Below are 17,778 nucleotides of genomic sequence, written 5' to 3' on the forward strand. Positions count from 1 at the left end.
TTGAAGCAAGAAATTCAGACTGCAAATAAGGTGAAGATTTTTAACAGTGAGAGGAGTTACCCATTGGAACAATTTACCAAGGTGGAGTCCCCATCACAAAACAATTTTTAAATCAAGATTGGATGTTTTTCTAAAAGCTCTAGGAATTATGTTGGGGACGTTCTCTGGCTTTTGCTATACAGGAAGGCAGATGGGATGATCACAGTGGTCCTTTCTGGCCTTGGAATCTATGAATCAATATTATTCGGGTAGCTGCTGCATACACTTGCACTAACCCACCAGGGCAGCTCTGTAATGACAACTCGATACTCTGTTCTCTGCTTACATCCACAGACCCACTTATCTTCGTGCCGAGGGCTCTCTCTAATAAAGTGTGATCAACATTTGTACAACACTGCATTTTGTCATTGCATCATGCATCATGCATAAGAGTAAAACTCAAGTAATCAGCACCAAAATATTTTTAAAGGACCCTTGTGAGAGAGAGAGAGAGAATGAGAAAGAAACAGACAGACACCTACAAATTTTAAAATTTTTATTCAACAATTTACATCACTTATTGTCTGTCAATGTATTTGATCTACATAATTTTCTGTTTTCTTCCTGATAAAGTGGTAAATTTGGGTAACTTTTGAAGACCAGTTGGTGCAATATAGAATAAATGAAATTAAGGTAACTTTTTAAAAAACATTTAAAGTGTGGAGTACGACATCTTCAGTAAAGATCTATTCTGCCATTACAGCTCATGGACAGTATCTATCCTTACATTCCATGACACCACTCTGTAACATACAAGGCTGCAACAGCCTGCACTAGATACAGCTACAGCAGGTATTTACGTATTACACTAAATGCTCTAGCCACCCCTCCCACAATCTGGAAAATGTCTACGTCTGTAAATGGGTACACAATATTTTAGCCTATTTCAAATTATTGGGAAGGGGACAAGAAAACAACTACCTTTAACCTTGTGTGTGGTAGGACACAGCTACCCCACCAGTAACAGAGAGGGGCTATCCCTCTCAGACAGGAAGAGGTAATTCAGCTCCTGAGCAGATAAGACACAGGATCTGCTGTGATTTTAAAATACATACCAGGAAACTGAAGAGAAATGAGAACTATTGGCAGATATACGAGCGCAGGCAGTTATCCATGCAAGACACCGCCTTCTGTGCTCCTGCAGTTCTGCCATGAGAGACCACGTGTATGAGCCCAACTTTCTGGGTCTGTAGTATGCAGTTGAGTTTCAAAGTGCCATTAACACTGAAATAGTCAGGAGGGATTGTGGTTTTATTTTCTCCTAAGTAAACATGTTGAGAGCCTCCAAGCCACTTGGTGCCCGAGCCACTGAAGGCAGTAAGTACACGTGTGACGGATAGAAAAGCAGCCCTGTTCTGTACGGAAAAAGCTCCTGTAAAATAATACGAATTTCAGCCCCAGCTAAGGGAGCACATGGAAGAAAGCTGTTTGCCATAAGTCTCTAACATGAAATCCAGCCACTCCTACACAGCAAGGACCTGGGCTAGATCACAAAAAAGGTTTTCAAGGATGGTTCAGTCAAACCAACTTAGTGCAGCCACACATCTGCAAAAACAAGAGTAAAGACACAGGGCAAAAATCTTGGCTTGCTGGAGATTAAAGGGATTTTTGCCATCAGCTTCAACGTGGCCAATACGTCACCCATTTAATGCACGCATACTGCGGCAATTAAAACAGCTGAGCGTGTCTCTTGCCTTGCACTATGGGCAAAGACTAAATGGGGTTTTTTAAGCTGTTTTCCCTCTACACCGTTTACAATTAGTCCACCCCACACTTGTCTAAGCAAATGGGTTCTCTGTTAAACTAGTGTCAAGGTAACATCCCATAATCAGGGCTGTCCTTTCAAATGGGATTGAAAAGCAGCGAGTGTAAACTGATCAGCCTTCCCACTCACTGCAACTTCTCAGCTAGTCTGGAGGTAACACCTCCAGTCACGTCCTTAACAACAGAAAGGACACAGTCACTCAATGATATCAAGGGATATACCCAGAAAACTGACACCACACCCTTCTCCCTCTTATTTAAATCTCTAAATTAGGCTTTTAAAACAAACAAACAAACACCAAACACCTCAGGCTACTAAAAGCAGTACCAGTTTTCTGTTAGTTGACTGACAGCACAAAACTGCCATCTTATGTCACACCCTCAGATGGTAAAGCTAACGTATGCAATGACAGCACAGGAATGCAAACAAGGACAGATAAGTCACTTCTGGTAATGAGACACAAATTAAACTTTCAAAACATGTGCATAGCTTTATTCATCTGCTTAGGACTAACCTTTTCATGGAGCTTCAGTGAAACCCGAGTGTGCAAAATGCATTTCTAAAAAGTAATGCAAGCAAGCTTTCACATTTACAGTGGCAGAAATACAGAGAGGCTTAAAACAGAAAAAAAACACTTTAGGGAGACTGAATCTAGAGAGATGCAGAAATGAAAAAAAACAATAATTGCACAGTTTAATAGTCTGAGTCAATGGTTGCAAACAAGCATTTTTTTTTTAAAAGCAAGGTGCATTTTCTTTTTTCCTTTACAAAATTCAAGGGGGAGGGGGGAAACAGGAGGAAAATCCAGCCCAGTAAATGGAATTTTCAGCCTCTGCAGAAAACCTGAATTCCAGAGTGAAGCTGATTCCAGACCTTCCACAGTTCTGTAGACAAAGCATTACACCACCTTCTTTTGCTAATAGGGGGAGAACAGCAAGCCAGGTTTCCTTTAAACACACACAAATATGATTCACGTTCAGATAGGAAAGGTGCCATATCATAGGATTTGAGTTTTTCCCGCAAGCCTGTAAAACAGCCACTATTCAGAGTCAATTTAAGATTATGCCCTCATTTTGACAGCTGATCCAGCTGGTTACTGAGAACTATAGCCAATCCCAGACTGCAGAAGGGTGAGTTCGTTATGCCATACAAGGGGGTGAGAAGTCCAGAATTACCAATGCAAAGCTCCACAACAACTGACTGGTGAGTTTGACTATTTGAATTTTTTTTAAAATTAAACAGGCATGCAAGGCACGTTATATTAAAAAAAAAAAAGCAAACACCAGTCAACAAAAAAAACCACAGTGCTGACAAGCTAATGATGGCAGAAAACTCTGCTCTATGTTTACCTACCATATTGCAGTTTGACTTATGTTTCAGAAGCATGATCACATACAATTTCAGACCTCTCAATTCTTCCCTCACCCTACAAAAATATTTCTACCCCCTTTAAAAAAAGTTTTCTACACACAGAAAGATCAAGTAAATTTGTTCCTCCAGCAATCTCTCACTTAACGGCATGCAAGCTCTCCCGTCGAACAGGAGAGCATGGCTCGTGAGTGATCTGGCTGAGAACTACAAAGGTGAATAGCTCTGGTACTTCTATGCCAAATGAGCCAGTGCCATTATACCAGAGATGCTCCCCTTCTCGCTAACCTGTATGCCTTCATTTATTTGTAATCATTCACATTTTTGTTCTGTAGCTAAACAAAGCAGAGAGACCAGTCTCAAGGGCTCTCTGCACTAGTGGAACATGGAAAAAGACAGCTAACCTCAGATGCCAGCTGGGCTCCCCCATCAGCCTGAGAGCAGCGGGAGAAGACACCAGGGAAAATTAAGCGTGTTTCACAACTTTGGGAAAGCAGAATCCTTGCCATAAATTTCACATTGAGATTAAGCATTAAAAAGATTATTTTCAGAGATCAATATTTTCCTTCCAAAGATCGACATGGCTAAAAAACAGAATATATAACAACTCGGACAGAATATGCTTCAGCTAGATTTCTTTGACCTAGGGTTATTTTTAGCTGCATTCCCTGTTCCAGCCAAAAAGGAAGAGAAAGTGCCATCTCAGGCATTTGCACCACCTTTCCAATAGCAGCCTGAGGGAGGGATGATACACAGTGTTCTTTGAAGTTACGTTTTCTTTTGCTTGAATTGCATAGTAATTCTCATAGGTGGTTCAGCACCAAAATCAGTTACGCTCATCTTCCAAACCGTTATTTCAGTTTCTAGGTTACCTTCAGAATTAGTGGCTGTGTTACAGGAGGGGGTCAAATCGTCCTTAGAAGAACTATATGGTCATGTAAAAAAGTGCATCACATTCTTGATTTTCAGAGTTACTGATAGCAGCAGTAGCATTAATCCAAGACGTGAACAATTGTAGATTCATTCCTAAATGCAAAACTTAATGAAATGTCTTCAAGGTCACAAGAAAGTCCTTCTCAAAAGGATAAATGAAAATTTGACTAACAGACCCAAAAGGGATAAAACCAAACTAAAGAGGCATATTCTTATTTACATATTACAACAAAAACATTCTTGTTAAAATACTGAATCTTTATAACACCTAAGCAAAAAAATATGTATTTTAGGAATAAAGCAGAACCTCCTAAAGCAGTAGCCATTTTTTGGGAATCCTTATTTAGCACCTGAGGAGACTGTGCGGGAAGCAGACCGTTTTTAAGAAAAACTACAAGTTTGACATTTGCTGAACATTCATATGTTCGCAGTGTATAATTTTCATACCACAGAAAGAAAGAAATGGTTTTTTTTTTTTAAAAAAAGAAGCTACTAAACCCATTAATAAGGCTGTAGAAAAGGGATACTGCTATGTTACAAAATGGCTTTAGAACCCTGGACACACGTGAAGTTTTCTGATTAACAGTCAATGATAAATACAACTCCGTATCCCCCAGTGAATGCGAAGCTATGACTTCTGTTCCTTTAATGAGGCTTCCATTTCACAACAGCAAGCCAACGCTCCTAGCTGTGATTCACTGCAGAATTGTTACACTCCGAACACAAGGTCACTCGCAATGCACTGCAGAGTTGCAATACAACATTCCTGCGCTGCCTCAGACATCCACTAGTCTCTCATGTCATGGTGCTAAGTTACACAACTTTGAGGACTTTAGGCGGGCTATAAGGAAGCCAGCTTTACCCTGGGTGGTGTAATACAAATTGGGCACATTTTTGAAACTGTGTAATGCAGTGTGTTTGTAGAGGAGCCGGAGATCTTCCAATCCCTTGCATCCGTCCAGATTCATGGTTCTCAACTGCTTTCACTTTTTTCCATGGGTAGGCATACTTCCATTAACCCTATGGTGCCAAAAGCCAGGATTTCTATCCACTCACCCACCATTCCCTGCTTCAGCCACGTCACACTTGGTTTAGCAAAGATCTTGCAACCAGCAAGCGAATCTTGCCTTGTGCACCAGAAAAACTCTTGTAGCAGCTTGAATCATATTTAGCCTTGCTCTCTCCTCTCCTAACCCCGCTCACCTCCTCCTTTGTACACAGCCTCGATAATGAAAACGAATACTAAATACATACAAAACCATCCGAGTGATAGGATTACTGAAAGCACCAGACACTGGAGCAAGTTCTTGAAAACGCTATTATCAGAAAGAGCAAGACCTTAACACACAGAGACACTATTAGCCACGTACAAGTTGTCCTGCAATAATTATGCATGTAACAACTTTCTGCCATGCTACCATCAAGAAATGTTTCTACCACCACCACCACCTGTTAGCAGCTGTTTATGAGGAAGGTGTATTTGCATCAAAATCATGGTCTTTGAAAGGAGTGGTAGAAAAACAATAATTGCCTATGAAAGTTAGAGAGGACAATTTCCATCTCTCTGAAGTTATTTTATCAAAGCAGAAAGTGATTTTGTTTTTGATTGTAATGGCCTGCTCTTTCCAGACCCCTCCCCCAGCCATTGAGTACACAAGAGTTACAAATTTAACACCAAAATGGCTTTTCCATATTGAAAAGAAGTTTTCAGCAATTAAAGAAGGCAAACAGTCAGATTTATGGTTCACAATGGGTTAGTGACAAGAACTCTGCCTGGCCTTGCCAAAACCAGAAGCCATCTACACTACACAGGTAGTTCTCAAAGGTGAATGCCAGATCTGCCAGGCGACTGGCTTTTGCAGCTATAATGAGGGTCCCCAAATGACTGAGCTGGGATTTTTTTTTTTCCTTAAATCAAATAGAAATCAAAAACTTGAGATTAACCGCAGCCCTGTCAGTCTGATGGGATACCAAATAAGGAGAGCAGAGAGACCAATGCTGTCTCAATGAAAGGACAGCAATCTCCATCACGGGCGGGGGGAGGGGGGAGCACAGGGCAACTGTTAAGCCATTCCTTGGAGTGGACAAAAACACACCTCAGTCCACCAAAGAGAAACAGCCATGTATTTATTTTGGTACACATTCAGGTTTCATTTCTGCAAGATACATTACAGCTAATACCCCAACGAAACCTGCCACTAGAGGGATGAAGAAAGGAGAGAGGTGGGGGGGGGTTCAGATTTTAGTCAGGAGAAAGGAAGAGGAGACGTACACCCCCACCCCCTCCTGTGCAGGAATAGTCAAATAAATATAAAACTTCACTTGGTAGGGGAAATGGAGGGGAGGGGGAGAGAAGAGTAGGTTGACTCATAGGGCCTACATTCAAAAGAGAAAGTTAAAAGAAGCCTTTAACCTGAATTAGTATCTTCACTGCTATTAAAAAAATAGATCATGATTTCGTTCTTAGTGCCACTTTTGAATCCTACACTTATTTTAGGCTTTTGTTTTAAACTTATTTTACTCAGTGTAATAAAAACAAATGGCACAAAATAAATACAAAGTTCGTTCTCCAAACATGAATAAAATGCTTGCACACACATTCATTCAATTCCTAGTCTGTGTGTCCCACCTCCCTTCACCCCCCCCCCCCCACACACACCATGTTCAGTCCCCAGAATGGGAGAAGGTGGCACCTTTTCCAGGTTGTATTTGGTTTATGCTACAGTACTAATACTCTGAGTCCAAGGAAAATTCAAGAGACCTATCAGTAAACAATAGCATTGTTTGAATGGGCTGAGTTAGTCACAGATGAATTTGTTTTTATAAATTTACACAAAAATAATCAGAAAACAGATTAACTCTTGAGATTTTTTTTTAATAAGTGCTCAGTAAAGAATTGTGTGAGGACTTAAGGAGAAAGACTGCAGACACAGAGAGGGTTAAGTGTTACAAAACAGCACAAAGGAAGTTTATTCCATGGTCCTGCCTGTCCCTAGGCAATAAAATGTATCCAACCTGTTGCCCAGAAATACTGCCTTTGTTAGCAAGCTGGAACTACAGGGCTCCCAGAAACAGAATTTCTTAACTGCTTAAAGCCAATGGTACAACCAATGGAGCTTTCGAGTGGAGGAAGCAGACGGTGAAATATTTTAAGAGACGAGATACTCAAAAACACAAATGGAGAGAACTGTAGAAGGTGTTTCTGCATCAAATACCAACGGCCCGAGGGAAGGGGCAAGGCAGTGGTGTGAGAAAAGCAGGGGGAACAAACATTTAGAGATTATTTTATTCAGTTTCTTTTGAGAACTTATTTCATTATTTGAAAGATGCACTGGATTGGCTAAAGTGAGTTTCCTCAATACTCAGCAAGACTAAGACACATTTCTAAACTCTAAGGGTCAGATTCCATTTAGAAGATATTGCTGTTCCGCAAAAGCAGATGTTGGGGGGCACAGCTTTATACCCCGTGCAAGCAAAACAGGGGTTTTTTAAATATATGGAATCCAGCCCTTAAGGCGGCAAGTGATTACACAAGGCAAATAAATATACAGCGGAACTTTAAAGCCTGTAAAACAAACTAGAGACTTTGCTATTGACTGGAAACATTTAAAAAAAACCCAAACATTTTTCACCTCACTCTTTTAAGTTATATTTTCCAGTTTGTTCAACACTTTAAAGCTCAAGAATGCATCAGTTCTCTTTCACAGAGGAACCAACAGCAATTCCAACTTTTGGCAAGCAGTCAGGAGACTTAACAGAATTAAACAATAGGAGCGTGGGAGGACTAGATGCAGGGCACATCTGTAAACACATTGTACATTTGAAAGTTACAAACACCTGTAAAGGTGATACAGTTTATAGGTGAAATAGAATCATTCCGCAACTGGCCAACCGCAAGTTTCTGAACCTGGACTGATACAGTAAGTTATTTGTTACTATATATATATATATTATGTCATATATATATACAGTGTATTAATACATAAAATGGAGTAGGCAATCCATCGTTATATTTTTAAAACTAAGCATGGCAGAAAGCGAACAATCTTAAAAAGGTACAGGAAAAATTAAAGTTTCTTTGTCCCACTATGAACCTGAGAGCTTCATTCAGGAACAACCTCAATAAAAGCATGAAACAATTAAAAAAAAAAAGACACGCATGCTACATACCTAATTATTTTCTTTTTAAAAAGAGTAGATACATCTAAGCACAAAGAGTAGGCAAAAGTAATGGGGTTACTTCCTTCCCCTAATGCCCCATGGGATCCAGTCTGATTTTACCAGATGCTAACTCCTGTCAACCTAAATGCCCAAATATTTTAGCCAGCACTCAGCTGTGAACATACAAGAATATTTAAGAGTTGTACATGTACGGAATTTGGACAGGCCAGAAAACTTGTTTTGTTTCACTAATGATTAACTGATCAGTCTTACATTGGACCCCAGGAATTTTGCACCTTAAAAAACGAACTAAAAACAAACAAACAAAACAAACAAACAAACCCACCATCACCAACACATTTTTAACATGCTACACACGCTGCAGCGCACAGTATGGATCGCACAGTTGGAGCCTGCACTCTCTTCCGCCTTCTCTGCTATTGCTGGAAAGCTGTCCTTGGTTTTGATGATTTTTAAATTTTCATTCCTACCCCCCCCACCCCATTTTGCTCTTGTAATAAAATATATTTTAATAGAGATATAATGAGAAGCAGCAAAAGAGCTCAGAAATACACAGACTGCATTAAAATATAAAAAGAATATTTCCAATGGCCGGGACAGCATTCCCTCACCCATTGCTTTCAGGGACAAATGGGAAAGGGTTATGATTCCCATAGGTTTTTTCTCTTTTTTTCCTTTTTCCTTTTTTTTTTTCTTCTTCTTTTTTTAAAAACTTATTTCTAAAGAGAAAAAAATACTTGAAGGGTGAAAGTTAGCAGAACACAAACAATTTCTCTTCAGGTTTTCAGTGAAAACAGGAAAAAAAGCACATTTAGTGTTAAGAGACAGACAGAGCAAATATGAAGCACCTACAGTTGATAGCAGGAGATAGATAGATATATATATCTATGTATATATATATATTTTTTTGCTCCCAGTGATACAATGGCATAAAAGTGTGGGAACAGGGTTTTTTTTCCATATTAAATGCCTAAACCAATTGCTTGTTTTGCATGTTGTCTTTTAAAATGACACTCGTGAAAGAGCTCTTCAGTTGTAATAGTCCAAAGTGTAACCGGAGTTTTGTCAACTCTGTAAAACCAATGTGTATCCCAGAACTGTAGAATTACCATCTTCCCCCCAGAAGAACGATGCTTTAAGACAATTTTCTCAGCACCTGATGGGCTGTTTTACTCCTGGCAAGACATGCAGATTATATTCTCTGGAAAAAAGGAAACCCTGCAAACTTCAAGGTGTTTCTCCAGCATTCGCACAGGGTTCAAAGTAAAACAAAATAAAACAAAAAGGAGGGGAAGGGGAGATGAAGGATGGTGAAACATCCCGATTTCCCTGTGATTAGTGTATCACTACAGTCACAAAACAAGAAACAGAAACCTTGTAAAGTGGAAATGCCTCTCCAACCGTCACTGTTGCCCATGTTGATGACAGCAGGAACTTTAGAACCAGGCTTGTGAATTGAGTCTGTACTCATTAATCATTTGCATTTGCTCTTTAAACAAAAACAAAACTAAAAAACCTATTCAGTACCGGAGATTAAATAATCATGTGTGAAGTCTGCTGAAATAAATTTTCAGATTCCTTAAGAAGTCTAATTACTTTCAGTCGCCATTTTTTAAATAACTATATATAATTTGTATATATTATCCTGTGATTCTAGTTATGGTTCCTCTGCTGCACTGAAGATTTAGAAGGAGCATAAAAGCCTTTTGTCCCCTGTGAACAGCATCACGCTGCAGAAAGGTTATAACAGGCAGTCTTGTCCTGCTACCTTCATTGATCTGGACATTCCATGGCTTCATCATAAGTGATTATCCTTTTGGGATCTGAAAAGAAAAATTAAACTCAGCTTTAAACAAACTGCATTCAGGTTCTGAAGCAGAAAATATTCATGAGCAGGAGACCCGCAAACCAGCAAAACACTTAACTAATTGTTAAAAAACCTCCTTTTTTCTCCCTGAACTGCCACAATTTAAAAGGCAGTTTCCTCTTTGCTGACAGGTCAGTGATCTACTTCCTCTATACAAAAGAGCTGGGCAGCGTTCCAGTGGACTCCCAGCAACAGCACCCCCGGCCAATGTATTCAAGAGCCTAACTGACTCCACACAGATGAGTGCTCGCTCCCAACATTAGATCAATGCAGTAACACAGCAAAAGTACAAAGGTCTTTGTGACGAAGTGGGACTTCTTAATGTTTCCTCAGAATACTGTAGGGGTGCCTCAGTTTCCCCATGGCATTTCTTAAGTCTCTAGGGGGTGGGATAAGGGGGTGTAATATTGCAGAGCAAAGGGCCAGTGTACATAAATGGCCGACACTCTGTCTCCTGGCAACTGATGGCCTGGGCCCTTCCCCCCCCCCCCCCCAAGGTGAGAGCTAAACAGTTGGAGAACAAAGGAATCTGGTGACCTCCTGGCTCGGGAAAGGAACAAAGCCCAGAGAAGGAGGGGCTGAAGAGTGAGGAAGTTGGGGGCTCGCTAGGGACATGGAGTGAAGTGCAGACGTGGTTGTCTGGCTCACTGCCCCCCAAAATGGACCCGGCTGAGGGATCCTGTTCTCTGCACCTGCAAGCTCTGATAAACCTGTTTTACTGGCTGGCTGAGAGTCCCGTCTGACTGTGGAGTTGGGGGGTAGGACCCTCTGGCTTCCCCAGGACCCTGCCTGGGCGGACTCGCTGTGGGAAGGGCACAGAGGGGCAGAGGAGGCTGAATGCTCCAAGGTCAGACCCAGGAAGGTGGAAGCTGTGTGAGCGGTGTGTCCTGAAGACAGTCTGCTCCCAGAAAGGAGACTTCCCCAGAGTCCTGCCTGGCTTCGTAGGGAGCAGTTCCAGAACATCGCCCGGGGACTCCGTGACAGTCTTCATTTAGCGTTTTCCCCACAAGTGAAAAGAAACTTCATTTCACAGCTGAAATCTGGACACCCAGGAAAGTTTAAAGGTTGATATTTGGGTGAAGTCTGACACCAGCAATTACAGGAGTTATCAGACCTAGCCTGACTTTTGTCTTTTTACATTTCGTGATGGGGCTTTTACAGTCCTCACGGCCACCACTTCTGAGCACCCACATCTTCAGCTAGTGTCACGGGGAGCCGACAACCGTCAGCACCTTTAGAAGCCAAGCCCCAGACATCTCACCTACTCCCTGCCTTTGCTCAGGATACTGCTTAACCATGCTCAGCTCTTAAGTGGTCTTGGTTTAATGTAACAGCTCATTGTTACTCATGTCACTGTTTCATTTTTTAGAATTCTTACCTTGCTTTTGCAAATTCCAAACAGATTCCATTTCTGTGAAGGCAAAAGAGAGAGAGAGTGAGTGTTCTGCAGCACTACGGTACAGTTAGTGAAGCTTCCGGACATGCTTTCATTTTCAGGCTTAGCACTATACTAGAACTGTTGCAACAGAGGGGAATTAGGCCTGAATGATATGGTTGTAAGAGGCCTAGAAGCAGCTGCAATGCAGCCTCAGAAGTTAGAGGCCCAACTTTGCATCAGAAACGAGATGTGTCACTTGCCACTTTCCAGGCTTACAAATCACGACCCAACTCAAAATTTACTAGACTGACTGGAACACCCCTTAGCAGCAACTATTACAACCTCAGTAGCTTGAAGTTCTGATTTTTACGAGTAGACAGTTACAGCATGTGAAATTATAACTGCCAGAGAAAGTGTCTCCTGGTTCACAGCACAGACCTGCTGAAGCATGGCATACGAAATGGTATTTGACTCAGATCACCATGAAACCAGTAAGAAGCATTTCCGCAAACATATTAGAGAACGAGGACTTGTCTACACTTGAAATGCTACAGCTGCACCATGCAGACACTGCCTCCCGTCTATGTACGAAACCGATCTCCCTGAGAGGCTGTAGCTGGGTGGATGGAAGAACTCTTCTGTTGACCTAGCACTGTCTATTTTGGGGGTTAGGTTGGCTTACCTATGCCACTCAGGGGTGTTGCTTTTTCCACACCTCTAAACAATGTAGTTAAGATGCCTTCGTTTTCTAGTGCAGACCAGGCCTGAGTCACAAAAGTATGCACAGAAACACCAAAGAGATTACCAAACTACTTGCTCAACATACAGCTTTCGTTATAAAAGCATCCTGGAGCCAATTTAAACAAATGCTCACTAAAAGAAAGCACATTTTCTATTTATCTAACCCCAGCAAAGACATACAGTGACGGTGCTTTTAAATGAGTCTCTCCTACACAAATTCACATGCAGGGTACCAAAAGCAAGAAACACAAAATGTGACTTCTGTAAGGAAGGCAAACTATATTTCATAACAGATCTTGAGTCCTCTTGAAAAGAAACAGGGTTATTCATTTAACTGGTCTTTATTGTATGGCTTAAAATATTTAAGGAGGTTTATTTGTGTCTTAATATTGGAAATGTGGCTGTTATTACTTGTGGGGAAGGAGCAGATATGCTGCAAAATAAAATTAATCAGCTTTAAGAATTCTTTTCCGAGAGCGAAGCTAGTAACCGCTAAGCGGGACGTGGATGGGAAGTGGGTAGGAACGGAGAATACTATTACTAAGGATGGGAGTGGAGCCCACAAACACTGGAACTAGGCAATAAGGAAATTAGGCAGCATGGAAGGGGGGAAAAAATACCTACAAAATTAATGGATTTAACCTGGTACATGCCAAATGCCACCTCAATCGTTTGTACAGTTGTTTCCCCACCTGTGTTTTGTTTGCTTATATGGCAAGCTCTGTGGGCCAGAAGTTGCGTATCGATACATGCAGTGAGAACTCGATAATATTTAGGCCTTTTGTAACAAAGCCAGCCACAAAATTTTACTAGGCCTGTTATTTTCATGTCCTCATAACAACAACAATACTCTGCGCTCATCAGATGACACAAAGTGCTTTACACAACATTAACTAAGCCTCACAACCGCCTGAGAGAGGTCGGTGCCATAAGTGACCACTATTCATCAACGCAATGCAGCCTTCTAGGAGGTGAAATGAAGCATCTATCGGAAGTGCAAAGTGGCATTACACTTGCCCATTTAAAATGACAAGGTGCATCCGTCATTTCTTAGCTGCTAAAGAACATCACCATTATGGACAGTCTTGTCCAATGGGGTGGGAAAGGAAAAAGGAAAAGACAACTGGAAACCACGACCCCTCTTGCTAGCTATATAACAATTAAGTTACTATCAAATATTGTAATGATTCAAATCAGTTACATCAGAAGAGGAGGAGGAGGAGTTCAAACCCCTTACACCACCACTCTTTCCTGAAAAGAAAACAAACAAACAGGAAAAGTTCTTGGCTTCTGTGCTTTTCATTTGGACAGGAGCGTGAAAGCTATACTACAACTGAGCATGTCCGACACTGGAAGACAGACTCATACAGGACTAAACGAGAAAGATTACAAACATCGGACAACTTTTTGCCTAAGGCCTGGTCTTCACTACAGAGTTTGGTCGACACAAGGTAGCTTTGTCAACCTATGTAAGTGACGACACCACAATTTCGCTCCCGCCAACGTAGCTGCTGCGTGCCACTGACTTAGCTCCCCCTCCACAAGCAGCCCAGAGTCAAGGTCAATATAGCGTCAGTGCAAACACAGACTCACTGGCTTTCAGAAGCATCCCACAATGTCTCACGCTGATGGTACAATCAGTGCAAGAGCTCCTGGTGAGGACACACATCGCCAACACATGGAGTGGAGCATGGACAAGCAAAAGCCATTTAATTACTGCAGCGGCTGGATGTCAGCATAAGGTAGGTTGATGTAATTCTGTGATACAGACATGCCCTAAGAGAAAAGAATGTAAGAAGGAACGCAGCTTGCTTAAGCTATCATAGAATCATAGAATATCAGGGTTGGAAGGGACCCCAGAAGGTCATCTAGTCCAACCCCCTGCTCAAAGCAGGACCAATTCCCCGTTAAATCATCCCAGCCAGGGCTTTGTCAAGCCTGACCTTAAAAACCTTTAAGGAAGGAGATTCTACCACCTCCCTAGGTAACGCATTCCAGTGTTTCACCACCCTCTTAGTGAAAAAGTTTTTCCTAATATCCAATCTAAACCTCCCCCACTGCAACTTGAGACCATTACTCCTCGTTCTGTCATCTGCTACCATTGAGAACAGTCTAGAGCCATCCTCTTTAGAACCCCCTTTCAGGTAGTTGAAAGCAGCTATCAAATCCCCCCTCATTCTTCTCTTCTGCAGGCTAAACAATCCAGCTCCCTCAGCCTCTCCTCATAACTCATGTGTTCCAGTCCCCTAATCATTTTTGTTGCCCTTTGCTGGACTCTCTCCAATTTATCCACATCCTTCTTGAAGTGTGGGGCCCAAAACTGGACACAGTACTCCAGATGAGGCCTCACCAATGTCGAATAGAGGGGAACGATCACGTCCCTCGATCTGCTCGCTATGCCCCTACTTATACATCCCAAAATGCCATTGGCCTTCTTGGCAACAAGGGCACACTGCTGACTCATATCCAGCTTCTCGTCCACTGTCACCCCTAGGTCCTTTTCCGCAGAACTGCTGCCTAGCCATTCGGTCCCTAGTCTGTAGCTGTGCATTGGGTTCTTCCGTCCTAAGTGCAGGACCCTGCACTTATCCTTATTGAACCTCATCAGATTTCTTTTGGCCCAATCCTCCAATTTGTCTAGGTCTTTCTGTATCCTATCCCTCCCCTCCAGCGTATCTACCACTCCTCCCAGTTTAGTATCATCCGCAAATTTGCTGAGAGTGCAATCCACACCATCCTCCAGATCATTTATGAAGATATTGAACAAAACCGGCCCCAGGACCGACCCTTGGGGTACTCCACTTGATACCGGCTGCCAACTAGACATGGAGCCATTGATCACTACCCGTTGAGCCCGACAATCTAGCCAGCTTTCTACCCACCTTGTAGTGCATTCATCCAGCCCATACTTCCTTAACTTGCTGACAAGAATACTGTGGGAGACCGTGTCAAAAGCTTTGCTAAAGTCAAGAAACAATACATCCACTGCTTTCCCTTCATCCACAGAACCAGTAATCTCATCATAAAAGGCGATTAGATTAGTCAGGCATGACCTTCTCTTGGTGAATCCATGCTGGCTGTTCCTGATCACTTTCCTCTCATGCAAGTGCTTCAGGATTGATTCTTTGAGGACCTGCTCCATGATTTTTCCAGGGACTGAAGTGAGGCTGACTGGCCTGTAGTTCCCAGGATCCTCCTTCTTCCCTTTTTTAAAGATTGGCACTACATTAGCCTTTTTCCAGTCATCCGGGACTTCCCCGGTTCGCCACGAGTTTTCAAAGATAATGGCCAATGGCTCTGCAATCACAGCCGCCAATTCCTTCAGCACTCTCGGATGCAACTCGTCCGGCCCCATGGACTTGTGCACGTCCAGCTTTTCTAAATAGTCCCTAACCACCTCTATCTCCACAGAGGGCTGGCCATCTCTTCCCCATTTTGTGATGCCCAGCGCAGCAGTCTGGGAGCTGACCTTGTTAGTGAAAACAGAGGCAAAAAAAGCATTGAGTACATTAGCTTTTTCCACATCCTCTGTCACTAGGTTGCTTCCCTCATTCAGTAAGGGGCCCACACATTCCTTGGCTTTCTTCTTGTTGCCAACATACCTGAAGAAACCCTTCTTGTTACTCTTGACATCTCTGGCTAGCTGCAGCTCCAGGTGCGATTTGGCCCTTCTGATAACATTCCTACATGCCCGAGCAATATTTTTATACTCTTCCCTGGTCATATGTCCAACCTTCCACTTCTTGTAAGCTTCTTTTTTATGTTTAAGATCCGCTAGGATTTCACCATTAAGCCAAGCTGGTCGCCTGCCATATTTACTATTCTTTCGACTCATCGGGATGGTTTGTCCCTGTAACCTCAACAGGGATTCCTTGAAATACAGCCAGCTCTCCTGGACTCCTTTCCCCTTCAAGTTAGTCCCCCAGGGGATCCTGGCCATCCGTTCCCTGAGGGAGTCGAAGTCTGCTTTCCTGAAGTCCAGGGTCTGTATCCTGCTGCTTACCTTTCTTCCCTGCGTCAGGATCCTGAACTCAACCAACTCATGGTCACTGCCTCCCAGATTCCCATCCACTTTTGCTTCCCCCACTAATTCTACCCGGTTTGTGAGCAGCAGGTCAAGAAAAGCGCCCCCCCTAGTTGGCTCCTCTAGCACTTGCACCAGGAAATTGTCCCCTACGCTTTCCAAAAACTTCCTGGATTGTCTATGCACCGCTGTATTGCTCTCCCAGCAGATATCAGGAAAATTAAAGTCACCCATGAGAATCAGGGCTTGCGATCTAGTAGCTTCCGTGAGCTGCCGGAAGAAAGCCTCATCTACCTCATCCCCCTGGTCCGGTGGTCTATAGCAGACTCCCACCACTACATCACTCTTGTTGCACACACTTCTAAACTTAATCCAGAGACACTCAGGGTTTTCTGCAGTTTCGTACCGGAGCTCTGAGCAGTCATACTGCTCCCTTACATACAGTGCTACTCCCCCACCTTTTCTGCCCTGCCTGTCCTTCCTGAACAGTTTATAACCATCCATGACAGTACTCCAGTCATGTGAGTCGCCACTCACTATGTCTCCACTGCTGCAGTGTTTCAGTGCACAGCCCTTCTACAGCAAGGGGAGGGGTTCTCCTGTCACTGGGAGTAGGCCACCTCCCTGAAAGCTAGGTTGATGGAAGTACTCTTCTGTCAACCTACACAACTGTCTAAACAAGGGGTTAAATTGGCTTAACAGTCTCGCAAGGATGTGGATTTTTCACATCCCTGAGAGACACAGCTGTGCCGATGTAACTTGGGGTAGATTAGCCTTTAGCCTCCAAATGTGATCTTCCTTTTTCTCCCAAGGAGGACAGGTAGAACAGAAGTGGGCGATTAGAGCAAAGCGTCCTGTAATTCCTGGCTATCTTGAAGCATTGGTTATCAAAGCATACAGTCTGACAAATCCTGAAGAATGAACATAATTTATGAGATCACCACATTAGTCTAAGAGAGACTGCCATAAACCTGGAATTAACTATTCTGATAAGGAAGGGGTTTAAATGCTAAATAAGAACAAATACCTCTCCTCTAACTGACCTGTAACATTGAAATGCAGTCACCCCATACTATCTGAACATTCTGTTTACCTGCTGAAACACTGTTTCATGAAGGAAAAATACTTCTCTCCCCATTGCAACAAGAGAGCCAATTACAACACAGAACTAATGAGCTTAATACTTCCATCAATCTTAATGTTGGATTCTTTGTTCAATACGCTTTTCCTAGAATGAACCTGTTCGAGTTTTCCCCACAGTTCTGGATTATCTCAGTGCCTCACTCATTGGCTCTTCATATCTGGCAGCTCAACAAATTGACCTCTGCAGAAAACCCCTTTAAATTCATCAGGACAATAACCACGGGGTGAAGGACAGAGAAAAAGTAAAGTTGTATAATTTGGAACGATTAGTAGAAGCCTGTTTAGAATTGTAGGCTAAGTCCCTTTGATCTAGCAGCTGATTTCCCAGCTTTCCATTC

The 17,778-nt window shown here is 42.5% G+C and overlaps 1 protein-coding gene across 2 annotated transcripts in view; it reads right to left on the reverse strand.

Annotated features, from left to right (window-relative positions):
• Window positions 1–518: 518 nt before the first annotated feature.
• NUFIP2 (nuclear FMR1 interacting protein 2) overlaps window positions 519–17,778 on the reverse strand; it is a 32,280-nt gene continuing 15,020 nt past the window's right edge. For both annotated transcript variants that reach the window (XM_073315983.2, XM_073315984.2), the window contains exons 3-4: window positions 11,533–11,565; window positions 519–10,110 (exon numbers count right to left, since the gene is read on the reverse strand). In XM_073315983.2, coding sequence (XP_073172084.2) covers window positions 10,058–10,110; window positions 11,533–11,565 — 86 coding nt within the window. In that variant the 3' untranslated portion in view covers window positions 519–10,057. The remainder of the gene's footprint in view (window positions 10,111–11,532; window positions 11,566–17,778) is intronic.

Source organism: Lepidochelys kempii, chromosome 17, assembly GCF_965140285.1.
Source record: "Lepidochelys kempii isolate rLepKem1 chromosome 17, rLepKem1.hap1, whole genome shotgun sequence".
Classification (NCBI taxonomy): Eukaryota; Metazoa; Chordata; order Testudines; family Cheloniidae; genus Lepidochelys; species Lepidochelys kempii.